At 44.1% G+C, this 13,649-nt stretch overlaps 1 protein-coding gene across 1 annotated transcript; it reads left to right on the forward strand.

The window, feature by feature from the left end:
• The first annotated feature begins 9,449 nt into the window (after positions 1–9,449).
• LOC117800735 (olfactory receptor 4E1-like) lies at positions 9,450–10,449 on the forward strand. The gene has a single exon (XM_034653295.1). The coding sequence runs from the start codon at positions 9,499–9,501 to the stop codon at positions 10,444–10,446; it is 948 nt and encodes a 315-aa protein (XP_034509186.1). The 5' UTR covers positions 9,450–9,498; the 3' UTR covers positions 10,447–10,449.
• The last annotated feature ends 3,200 nt before the right edge of the window (positions 10,450–13,649 follow it).

A 13,649-nucleotide genomic window follows, 5' to 3' on the forward strand; every position in this document is an offset into this window, starting at 1 on the left:
TTTGTCCACCCTGTGAGATCATAATCTCTCTCTCCCCCATCCATTCTTCTCTGGGAAAAGTGACTAGAGGGAGGGATTCACAGCAAAAGAAAGAGCCAGAGGTAACACACTCTGCCACTGATCTAATGCATATGGTTTTAAGTAAGATGTCAGAGCTGGAACTCAGGATGACAATTACAAAGTTGCTAGCTGGGCTTGAAAAAAGTATAAATGACATGAGAGACTCTCAGAGTGCAGAAATGAAATCGAATCAGGCCCAAATTCAAAAGGCTCAAACTGAAATGCAGTCTACACTGGATGTGGACGCTCTAACGGCTAGGGTCAAAGAGGCAGAAGACAGAGTCAGTGACACCAAAGACAAGCTGATGGAAAGGAAGGAAGCTGCGGAAAAGAGAGAAAGCCAACGAATGGACCGTGGGTGGAGGAATCAAAAAATCAGTGATGCCACAAAAGGAAACAATATTTGAATTACTTCTGGCCCCAAGGGAGAAGACACAGAGGGACACAAGATCTATCCCTGTAGATCGCAGCTGAGAACTTCCCCAATCTGGGAGGAAAACAGGCATTCAAGTCCATGAGGTAGACAGGACTCTTCCCCAAATCCATAAGAAGAGAGGAACACCCTAACATAGAATAGTGACGTTTGCAATTTCAGACATAAAGAGAAAATCCTGAAAGCAGCTTGAGACAAGAGGGTCTTCACCGACAGGGGTAAGCACATTGCACTAGCCACATACCTATCCACAGAGACCTGGCACACCAGAAAGGGCTGGCGTGATCGAGTCAGGATACTAAATGAGAAAAACATGCAGCCAAGAATACTTTACCCAGCAAGGAGTCATTCCGAATAGGAGCAGAGACAAAGAGCTTCCAGGACAGAAAGAAACTCAAAGGATCTGGCCGCTAAACCACCCTGCAAGAAATAGGAAGGGGGATCCTGTAAGTGAAGAGAGACTCCAAGAGTAACACAGACCAGAAAGAAACAGAGACCATCTACAGAATTAGGGACGTGACAGGTAATGCAATGGACTCATCTCCATATGCTTTTTAGATTTTTTCTTTATCATTGGTCTAAAGCAATTTTATTAGGCTGGAGGTTGATAAGGAGGTTTTTTTTTTTTTTCATGATCCTTATGTTTGGGGGTTTTGTTGGCTGGATTCCTGAATTCTTGAATCTATGGGTGTAGAGGGTTCATACAATTCAGATAATAATCAGACATTACTTCTTCAAACTTCTTTTTTTTTCTGTACCTCAGCCAATTTCTTATCTACCAGGCCACTTGAAATTGCTACAAAGCTCACACATACTCTCGTGTTTGTGTGCAGGGCGTGGTTTGCACCCTTCCTTTTCTCTGCTTTCTTCTGGACAACTGATATGATAATACATTCACATTCTCTCTTTCTCTCTCTATCTCTCTCTATCTCTCTTTTTGCTATTTAGTGAAAGAAAGCCCATCTACTACGTTTTGCATCTTAGACGTGCTACTGTTCAGCTCCAGAAGTTGGGTTTTCCTTGTTTTCATAGTTTCTATATCTCTGCTCTTTCACTTCATCCTTTGTGTACATTCTTACGTATATATAACCTCTTTCTAACAGTTGTTTGAATGTACATGTGCAATACTTCCATCCTCTTCTTCATTTCTGGGTAGGTTTCTATTGTTTAATCTTTCTCCTCAGTACGAGGTGAACTTTTATCCTCCTTTGCATCCTGGTAATCTGTTGTTGGAAGGCAGGTATTGTGAATTTTAATTGTTAGATATTAACTATTGCTTATATTTCAACACATACTCTTGAGGATTGTTCTGATGGTGAGGTTCCTGTAAAACTATTTTATCCTTCCAGACTAGCTTTCCAAAGGTTTGTTAGGTGGTATCACAGCAGTCTTCAATGTATTTTGCTATTGTTCTGTTGGTATTCTGAGCTCTCTTTGCAATGTCCCGTGAATTACGAGGTTTTCCACTCTGCCTGCTGCTGGTAGCACAGACTTTTCCTGATAGTGTGTGAAGGCTAGTGACATTTTCCTCTCTGCTTCCCCTGGGCTATGATTTTCCCCACACCACTTACGTTCCTCACCCACGTGCCCTATTGAGGAATTCTGTGAAAACTCAAAAGTGATCCTAGATGGCTTTCTGAGGTCCTCTTTCTCTGTGCAGCTCTCCTCAGTATTCTGTACTGTAAACCACAGCCACATTGACTTCTCCAAACTTCCATCTTGCTGTCTCCAACTCATGGAAATGGGCTGAGCTTCGACTGTATTCTTCATCCCTGACCTGTAGACTAGAAACTAAATCTCTTTAGGCAGTAAGTTAGGGAAATGCAGAGTCCCCCATGTTTGTTTTCCCTCTTGCACTAGTCACTTCCCTGCATTGCCTGGAAATATATTGAAAGTGATCTTTTGCCAGGGCGACTGGGTGGCTCAGTTGATTAAGCCTCCGACTTGTGATCTGGACTCAGGTCACGAACTCAGGGTCTTGGGATCAAGACCAGCATTGGGCATCATACTCAGTACGGAGTAGGCTTGAGATTCTGTCTCCCCTCTCCCTCTATCCTCCCCACCCCTCACACTCTGTCTCTCAAAGCAACACAGAAAATCTTTAATTAAAATAAAATAAGTTACTTAAGAGACAGCTTATGTAAGAAGGACATTCATACCCTTCTCTGTTCCTGTGAAAGCAGGAAATCAACCTCCCATGTGAAAGACATCCTTCCTGTTCCAGGAGGGAAAGAAATATCCTTATCACAAGAGATAGGCAATTAAGAGCCAAGAAAGCTGCATAAACAACCTTGTTCCTTTTTACTAATTTACTACACTAGCCCAAATTCTGTTCGAATTCCTTACGAATTGAAGCTACTAATGTTAAGTTTCCTGTATCTTGCCAATTCCTCTCAGATTTACTGTCTTTTTGTCTAAAAAGTATAAAACCTGCCTGCTTTGGTTATTTCTTTTGGTCTCAATTTGCCATGCACCTGCAATAAAACTTTGATTTTTTTTTCTTAATGTGTCTCATGTAAATTTAATTCTTGGTCCAGCCAGAAGACCATGGGGTAGAGAGAGAATTTTTCCTTCCCTTCTACACATAATCTCTTCTAAGTTTCTGACAAGCTCCATAATGTGTTAGTTTCTGATTGCTGCTGTAACAAATTACCTCAAATTCAGTGGCTTAAAGCAACACAAATGTATTATCTTACCATTCTACAGATCAGAAATCTAAATCAGTTTCATGAGGCTAAAACCAAGATGTCAATAGGACTACAGTCCTTCTGAAGACTCTACGAGAAAACTGTTTGTTTGAATTTCACAGCTTCTAGAATGAATGTAGCCTACATTCCTTGGCTTCCCCCCCCCCCACCGGCAATCACATCATTCCTACCTCTGCTTCTGTGGTCACATCTCCTTCTTGAACTCTGCTTCTCCTCCCTCCCTCTTCACTCAGGAAGACCCTTCTGATTATTTTGGACCCACCCAGATATTCCAGGAGAATCTCCCCACCTCAACGTCCATAACCTAATCACATTCACAAAGTCTCTTTCCACAGATTCCCCAGATTCCAACAGCAACATCTTTGGGGGAATTATTCTGCCCACCACACATGACATTAACAAATTCTTTCTTATCAATCAGAATGAAACCCACAGTAACAGTATTCTTCACTGTCTCCAATGCATTCTTTACAATAACATTGTCCAGTGAGTCAAAACTGATCAAATGTTTTCTCAGTCAGGATAGTTTCAGTTATAGGGAACAGAAATCTCAACTCAAATTCCTAAAATACAAGTCACCTTAATTCACTGTATTGTAAATTCCACATAGGATCTTTTTATCTCATTTTACAAGAAGTGTGATATTGCACACACCCTAGATTATAAACCCCTTATTGTCTGCTTTTAGCAGAGAGTCAGTGGCCTTTCAGAAGGGAGGAGTATGGCCCTTTGATCTTTTGGAGTGGACAGAATGGAATGGGAAGAAGGAAAGGGTCAGTCAGGAGGAATAAAAATACCAAAAAGTGGGGCACCTGGGTGGTTCAGTCGATTAAGCATCGGATTTCATTCAGGCCATGATCTCAGGGTATCGGGATCCAGCCCCCTGACGAGACCAGAGTGGGGGCTCCCTGCTCTGTGAGGAGTCTCCTTCTCCCTCTCCATCTCCCTCCCCCCGCCATGCTCTCTCCAAAAAATAAATAATCTTTTTTTTTTTAAGATTTTATTTATTTATTTGACAGAGATAGAGACAGCCAGCGAGAGAGGGAACACAAGCAGGGGGAGTGGGAGAGGAAGAAGCAGCCTCATAGCAGAGGAGCCTGATGTGGGGCTCGATCCCATAACGCCGGGATCACGCCCTGAGCCGAAGGCAGACGCTCAACCGCTATGCCACCCAGGCGCCCCAATAATCTTTTTTAAAAAAATACCAAGAAGTTACCTATCCCAAAACCAATGAAACATTTCTATGTGATTCAACAAGCAACTCTTTTAAGTGTGGCTCCTCTCAGAAATACAGCATCCAAGTGAAGTAATGGAGTAAATATCAGAATCAGCAGCAGAAGACCTGGTTCAGCTGCTTCCCTGATATATAAACTCTGAAAATCACTTAATGCCAAGTCTAATTTTTCTATAATGCTCCCCACAGTATCACAGGGATATTGTGAAGATCAAATAAATTAATGAGTGTGAAAGAGCTTTACAAGCTCTCAAGTGCTATGCCAGTGTCCGCAATTCTTCTCATTTATTCTGCAGAGGAAATGGGAACAGGCAATTTTTGGAACATGAGGGCCTTCCTAGGAGAAAAAGGCTGACTGGGACATTCAGTACACAGTCAGAGAGGGAAGTAGTGGGCCAGGGGAGAGGGCTACCCAGAAGAAGTGGGAAATACAGACACTGTAGGTTAGGCCAAAAGTTAATTTCTCAACCTTGTATATTATCAGTGACAGTGGTGATAGTAATTGCCCTATAATCAACTGAACATCATTTTCTATATTATCCTTGGTGTACTATGCCTGTGATAAAGGATCTCAATTCCAAAACTACTTGAGAATGAGTACGGGCAGTATACCCCTCTTCCTTATGCATACCCTAATTGCCAACGTCACAACATAATACAAGCCCCACATGGATCAAGTAGCAGTATCTCTAGGTTCTAGAAGCTCTGAGTTTTTCAATACCTTCAAGTCTGGCCTCTGATCAATGGTAACAAATGCAACAAGAAAACTGGGGAAAAGGAGGCCAAGCCACAAGTCCTCAGGAGTAAGAGTTTTTGGTAATTTCTGACACTTTCCCCCATTACCATCTTCTCTTCTACGCACTGTTGCCTGAAGAATCAGCTATAAGGCTTCCTTCCGCACCTTTGATTTCATATATCCTAACCAACCCACAGAACTAGTCAATCTTAAATTCAAACTCAAAGTATAGGGGCACCTGACGAGCCCAGACGGAACGGTGTGTGGCTCTTGATCTCTGGGAGGTGAATTCGAGCCCCATGTACGGTGTAGAGATTACTTAAATAAGTAAAAATGAAAAGAAAAACCCCAAGTATGATCTGTAGTCTTCCCCTTGGGATTCTTCATTCTCCAACTCAAACTACCAAGCTCTTACATCCAAACAGAGAAAGCCAAGGGTAATTGGAGCAAGAGGACCTAGATTTTCACTGTAGACAAAACAATGAATAGTGATGCCAAAAGAGTTGGCTGTTACGGGGTGGTGGGTTTCTTGTTGGTTTGAATTGCATATTGCGTAACTGCATTAACTTAGGCAACATATTCGCTAAGTGCCACATCACAGGCTTTGCAAAGATTTCAAGAGTTCTAAGAAACAAATGACCATTGTTATTTATGTCTTATGGATGAGAAGCTGAGGCCCAGAGAGGTTAAGGAACTTGCCCAAACTTACACATCTAGAATTTGCACTCACACAACCTGACCCTCAAGGCCAAACCCTTGACCTCTCTGGCAGAGAGCTGATTAAAATCTTAACTCCAGGGCCCATGCCTCATCTCTGTGTTTGTATGTGGATTACATGAGAAACCATGAAATCCCCTCCCCTAATACTTAGCACAGAGTAGTAGTTCATTTAATCATGTCTAAACACATCCTAAAGGTTTAGATGTGGAAGCCCTGCTTTCCCTTTAAATTCCCCTAGTGACAATTTCAAATTCGGTACCTTTAGTCCCCACAGAATTAACTTTTTCTAACTATGACTAGGGTAAGCTGATGGCATTGCTTAAAAGGTCCCAAGGAGATAAAACCTATGTAATTCAGGTAAAACACACACACACACACAAACACAAAAACACAAAAACCAAAAAACCACCCAACCCTGCAGCTGCCAGCCCCAGCTGCTCTCTTTCTGTACACATTTCCCTTCAGTACTCGGTAGAATAATCCGTCTGAAGCTAGCCATATAAAATTTACACCAGAGAGTGTGCTGCCAAGGAAACAATGCCTCCATCACACTGGTTGTGAATGATTAGGACCAGTTTGTGTTAGAAATCTCCTGGTAAGCTAGCATGGCCTGTAAAAGTGGTTGATAGAGACTTTGAATCATTCCGCTGCCAATATCATCTGGAAAAGTGCAAAAAAAATATACCATTCTTATGCCACATCTCCAGCAGACTGGAAACCAATTCTGGAAAATCTTAAGGCAGAGTTACATGCTCTGCATACTAATAACGATGAGAATAACATAGGCACTAAGGTGTAAAATTTTGCAAAAACCCTGGAGCACTTCTGGTAAAGTATCACCAAATGTATTTACCGTGACTGATCACCAAAAACTGAACAAGACCCAGGAGAATTTTGAGGGCTCTGGCCATGCTTATGGAAAAATCAAGGTAAACAGGGTTATCTGATGTGCCCAACTTTAAATCTGTCCGATTAGTTCTCTCCACTGGAAAATAATTCACTATCAAAACTTGACATTGAAACTACCAGGCCGTGACAATTCAGTTCTCTTTGGAGGGGCCGGGAGCACCGGAAACAACCCAGGGTGAGTTTTACAGACACTCTGTCTTACTCTGGTTTTGTTCTGAATTATTTTCCTACATTTTTCTGAAGCATATGCCACAGACATTCGAATTTTTTTTTTGTGCACCATATCCTCAAAGTAAACTGACACCAAATTTCTACTGCAGTTGGGCACATCTCCATTTCTCCTAGCATTTCTTCCTGCAGCTCCAAAGAAATAGAAAAAAAAAAAAAGTGATGATGATGGAACACAAGTCTTCATTACAGACCTAGTTCTCCATCCACACACTCTGTGCGGGTGAAATTCTCCAGATTAATTTAAAATAAACCCCTGGCTCCATTCTTGCTCAGTTCTTTAGTTTTCAAGTTTGCAGTCATCCTTTGAGTTGATTAGTTAAATTAAAAAGGGAACAGATGTAAATCATTCAACGTTTAAAATAGCTTTCTGGGGACACCTGAATGGCTAAGCTGGTTGAGCATCTAACTCTCGGTTTCAGCTCAAGTATGAAAACACGGCCGTGAGATCAAGCCCCCTAGCGGGCTCTGTGCTAGCTGTGGAGTGGGCTTGAGATTCTCTCTCCTTTTCCCTCAGCCCCTCCCCCCTCACTCACACACATACACACACACACTCTCTCTCTAAAAATAAATAAATCAAGAAAACAATGAAACAAAGTAGCTTTCTAGAGTAGAAGCTTTAAGTGAATACTAAGAAATATTTCTCTTTTGGGGCGCCTGGGTGGCACAGCGGTTGGGCGTCTGCCTTCAGCTCAGGGCGTGATCCCGGCGTTGCGGGATCGAGCCCCACATCGGGCTCCTCTGCTATGGGCCTGCTTCTTCCTCTCCCACTCCCCCTGCTTGTGTTCCCTCTCTCGCTGGCTGTCTCTATCTCTGTCAAATAAATAAAATAAAATCTTCAAAAAAAAAAGAAATATTTCTCTTTTAAGATTTTATTTGAGAGAGAGAGAGAGAGTGAGAGAGAGAGAGCATGGGAGGGGACAGGGGAGATGGTCAGAGGGAGAAGCCGACTCCCCGCCGAGCCGGGAGCCGGATGCTGGACTCAATCCCGGGACTCTGGGATCATGACCTGAGCCGAAGGCAGACGCTTAACTAACGAGGCCACCCAGGCACCCCCACTAAGAGAAACTGCTTAAGAGTAAAGTTAATCCGTCACTACATTAAGATGTTACAATAAATATTAATCTAAGCTTTAAACACCATGACTTTAATTCAAATGTTAACTAAAAGACTTCTCCTGCCCCAGAAATACCTTCTTTTCCCATGACTCTACTTTGCTAGTTTCCTAATCTGACACTACCTTAATCTTCCCTCTATTGATATAGGCCATCAAAAGGGCCACTGTCTGTGGAAGACCAGCACGATGAGAAATAGGAAATGCTGGAGAAGGAAGAGGTAACTAGAAGCAGAAGAGAAAGAGTACTCTAGTCCTTTTTCATAAGCAATGTGGAGCTGATTCATTTGTCTGGCAGAGAGCCTGCCCTTGAGGAATGAGGGAATGCTCCAGTAGTGATCAGTGACGGGAAGAAGATAGCACAAGATGAGCGGACCCCAGGAACCAAGACAGCGGCATGCGTGGGTGGGCACCCCTGCAAGACTGCGCATCCAGGCCATGACATGAAGACAAGCGAGAGAAGAGAGACTAGACTCCCCACAGATGCCCAACCAGGCTGGTGGGGTGCACCTAGCAGAGGAAGAGGCAGCTCACCAAGACGCACTTCACTTAGCGCCTTAATTATGCCAACCGTCACATAAACGATTCAGGTCAGAGTGGTGGCATAGAGAGCCTGGGCCGGGACTCAGGAGGCCTGTGCTCCGGACACAGCTGTTACTGCAATTCTCTGGCAACTTAAGCCCATTGCTTTACCTCTCTCTGCCTCATTTTCTCTATCTATAAAACGAAAAAAAGAAACAAAGAGAGGAGGGGAGGGGAGGGGAAGGGAGGGGAAGGGAGGGGATGGGAGAAAAGAAAGAAATGAGGAAAACTCGCAGCTCTTCCTAAGACACCCCAACCACACTGCCCCTTGTTCAGCCGACTGGGGAAAAGCGTCTACCGGACACAGACCAGGTCATTGCCATGACAGTCCCAGGGCGTCACGGCAGAGTGCGCAGGGGTGGAAGTCCTTCGGACGAGTCAAAAATGCAGCCAACAGGCAATAGAGAAAACGATGCTCAAGGCCAGGCTGTGTACAACTTTGAACATGTTACTGGCTTGGGGTAGAAAAATCCTGGTTTCTTCTCTGCTAAAGATTTATGAGTAAATATAAACCCTCCGCTCTCCAAGGCTGCCTTATATCTCTTGGTGAATCATGGTTCTCTGCAATATTTTTCCAAAAACGTCTGTGTGTTGCCTACTGTGTATGCAGCATGATTGAAGATGCTGAATGGGGTTTTTAAAATAATACTGGACCATAAACTCCAGATGGAGGGAAAAGCAAACACAGAAGAAATTAAGTGACCAGATGATTGATACAGATGCTAAGTGTTATTTTTTTTTTCCTAATTCTTTTCAGAGTGTCCAACAAAGAGAATGGAAGAGGCGGACCTACTCAATCAAACCACTTCCATGAAATACATTTGGCTTAGAGGCTTATCTGCCAATCAGAAGGTGCAGATGACTGTGTTTGCCCTGTTCCTTACTTCCTATGTCCTGACACCGATTGGGAACATCCTCATTGTCATAACTATTATCTATGACCGCCGGCTCCATACCTCTATGTATTTCTTCCTCAGTACCCTATCTTTTATTGATGTCTGCCACTCCACGGTCACCGTCCCCAAGATGCTCAGAGATACGTGGTCAGAAGAGAAGCTCATCTCCTTTGATGCCTGTGTCACCCAGATGTTCTTCCTGCACCTCTTTGCCTGCACCGAGATCTTTCTCCTCACTGTCATGGCCTACAATCGGTACGTGGCCGTTTGCAAACCCCTGCGGTACATGACAGTGATGAACTGGAAAGTATGTGTGCTGCTGGCTGTGGCCCTCTGGACGGGGGGCACCATCCACTCCATATCGCTGACCTCCCTCACCATCAAGCTGCCTCACTGTGGTCCTGATGAGATTGACAGCTTCTTCCGGGATGTGCCTCAGGTGATCAAACTGGCCTGCACGGTCACCCACATCATTGAAATCCTCATCGTCACCAACAGCGGTCTGATCTTCGTGGTCTGTTTTGTGGTCCTCGTGGTGTCCCACGCGGTCATCCTGGTGAGCCTGAGGCAGCAGATCTCCGAAGGCAGGCGGAAGGCCTTATCCACCTGTGCAGCACACCTCACCATCGTCACACTCTTCCTGGGACACTGCATCTTCATCTATTCCCATCCATACACCAGCCTCCTGGAGGACAAGGTGGTGTCTGTGTTCTTCACCACAGTGACCCCTCTGCGGAACCCCATCATCTATACTCTCAGGAATGAAGACACGAAAAATGCCTTGAACAAGTTCATGGAGAGGTTGGAGGGGAGAGCAAAAAAATGACAATGTCTAGGCTCTTAAGAGGCCTGGTGCTCCACATCCAAGAAATGCCTTGCAAAGAATAAGTCACCTAGGACCTGAGTTGAAGGCAGATGCTTAACGACTGAGCCACCCAGGCGCCCCAGAAAGTTTTGATCAAGATTTAAACTGTCCAAATAGGGGGGAGGAATTAAGATGGGGCAGGAGTAGGGAACCCCTTTTTCAGCTGTCCACCTGAATCAAGTTGGATAGGTACCAGTCCATTCTGAACATCCAAAGAATCAGTGTGAGATGCAGGAAGATACATCTGGATGTCTACAAAGGAACATCTCCAGTGCTGAGTATTGAGGAATGAAGCAGGGAGCCATGAAACCGCGCACAGATATCGGAAGATGAACAGAAGGGGGAGGGAGCTGCCGCGTTAGTGCGCCGGGAAGCAGTAGCCACCTGAACGGGTGAATGGGGGGACTCGTGGACCGGCACCCGCGAGAGAGCAGACTGAGACCGTGAGCCGGGGAACGCACGCGACCAGACTTCTCACTCCGTTGTGCTCACTGGAACCAGACTGAGACCGGGAGCTCCGGGAGCACACAGGGGTGGCGGGTGGCTGGCAGCTGGCGGTGTTAGAAACACAAAGGACAGAGACGCGCCGGCCGTGGAAGTGAGGGCTGGGATGCCAGGTGTGGGGCACACATCCCATGATGCAGCAGGGTTGAGCAGCACCAACAGTAACAGAGTTAAAGTGGCCAGAACATCAGCGGAGAATGGTCCATGATCCCTCTGTTCTGAGACAGAGGCCGAGATTTGGCCACTTCTGCTCTGACTCTCAGAAGAGGCACAGCAAACCAACAGGGAAAGCTGCCAGAGAACAAAAGCCTGGAAACGCCGGCTCACAGGGTGCCCATCCCCATCCCCCCTCGCAGGGGACACAGAGACTCTACCCAAACAGGGTTGCCTGAGTATCGGAGCAGCAGGCCCCTCCCCGAGAAGGCAGGCTGAAAAATCAAGAACACATCCCTAAGATCCCTTAAAACAACTGCGCACTGCCTAGGTCCCTGTCAATAATTTGGGCTGTGGACAACCCTGCAACCTCTCATCAGAATGACAAGAAGGAGAAATCCCCCCCAGCAAAGAAAAGACAATGAGTCTGTGGCCTTTGCCACAGAACTAGTGGATATGGATATAACCAAATGATCAGAAATGGAATTCAGAGTAACAATGGTCAAAATGATGTGTACACGTGACGAAAGTATTAACAAAAATGTTAATGAGAATATAGAATTTCTAAGGACAGAAATGAGAGTGAATCTGGCAGAAATTAAAAATTCTATGAGCCAAATGCAGTCAAAACTAGAGGCTCTGACGGCCAGGGTGAATCAGGCAGAAGAACATATCAGCGGATTGGAGGATGGGTTAGTAGAAGAGAAAGCTAAAATAGAATCTGGACTCAAAAAAATCCATTCTCAAGAATGTAGGTTACCGGAGATTACTGACTCAATGAAATGTTCCAATGTCAGAATCATCGGCATCCTCAAGGGGGTGGAGAAAAACAGAGGTCTAGAAGAGATAGTTGAACAAATTGTAGCTGAAAACTTCCCTAATATAGCAAGGGAAACAAGCATTCATGTCCAAAAGGCAGAGAGGACCCCTCCCAAGCTCAACCACGACAAACCTACACCACGTCATGTCATAATGCAATTCCCAAATATTAGATCCAAGGATACAGTGTTGAAAGCAGCCAGGGCAAAGAAATCTCTCAGGTACCAAGGCAAAAGTATCAGAATTACGTCAAACCCATCTACACAGACCTGGAGTGACAGAAAGGGTTTGGGGGGGGCATTTTTAAAGCTCTTTCAGAGAAAAACATGCATCCAAGGATCCTTTATCCAGCAAGGCTGTCATTCAGAATTGGATGGAGAAATAAAGACCTTCCAGAATCGCCAGTCATTGACCAGTTTTGTAACCAGGAAACCAGCCCTACAGGAGATATTAAGGGGGGTTCTATAAAAATTAAAAGCCCCCAAGAATGATACAGAACAGAAAGTCACAATCTATAGAAACAAAGACTTTACAGGCAACATGGCATAATTAAAATCATATCTCTCGATAATCAGTCTCAATGTTAGTGGCCTAAATGTTCCCATAAAGCGCCACAGGGTTGCAGATTGGATAAGAAGACATTACCCATTCATTTGCTGTCTACAAGAGACTCATTTTGAACCTAAAGATACATTCAGACTGAAAGTAAAGGGATGGAATACCATCTTTCACGCCAATGGACCTCAAAAGAAAGCTGGGGTAGCAATTCTCATACCGGACAGACTGGATTTTAAACTAAAGACTAGAGTTAGAGACACAGAAGGGCACTATATTATTCTTAAAGGATGTATGCAACAAGTGGATATGACAATTATAAATATCTATGCTCCCAAGAGGGGAGCAACTAGGTACACAAGCCACCTCTTAACCAGAACAAAGAGACATATAGATAAAAATACGTTAATAGTAGGGGACCTCAACACTCCACTATCAGCAATAGACAGATCACCGAAGCAAGAAATCAACAAAGAAACAAGAGCTTTGATTACCATACTCGATGAGTTGGACCTCATAGATATATATAGAACACTACACCCCAGAACCAAAGAATACCCATTCTATTCTAATGCCCATGGAACATTCTCAAGAATAGTCCACGTTCTAGGTCACAAAACAGGTCTCAACTGATACCAAAAGACTGAAATTATTCCTTGCATACTCTCAGACCACAACACTTTGAAATTGGAACTCAAACACAAGGAAAAATTTGGAAGAAACTCAAACACTTGGAGACTAAGAACCATCCTGCTCAGGAATGATTCGATAAACCAGGAAATCAAAAATCAATTTAAACAATTTATGAAGACCAACGACAATGAAAAAACAACAGTCCAAAACCTATGGGATACTGCAAAGGCAGACCTAAGGGGAAAATACATAGCCATCCAAGCCTCAATCAAAAGAAGAGAAAAGTCTAAAGTTTTTATATTCTCACCTCAAGAAGCTGGAACAGCAACAGAGGGACAGGCCTAATCCACGCATGAGGAAGCAGTTGACCAAGATTAGAGCAGAAATCAATGAATTAGAAACCAGGAGTACAGTAGAGCAGATCAACAGAACTAGAAGCTGGTTCCTCGAGAGAATTAATAAAATTCACAGACCACTGGCAAGACTTACCCAAAAGAATA

This window comes from Ailuropoda melanoleuca, unplaced genomic scaffold, assembly GCF_002007445.2.
Source record: "Ailuropoda melanoleuca isolate Jingjing unplaced genomic scaffold, ASM200744v2 unplaced-scaffold7618, whole genome shotgun sequence".
NCBI lineage: Eukaryota > Metazoa > Chordata > Mammalia > Carnivora > Ursidae > Ailuropoda > Ailuropoda melanoleuca.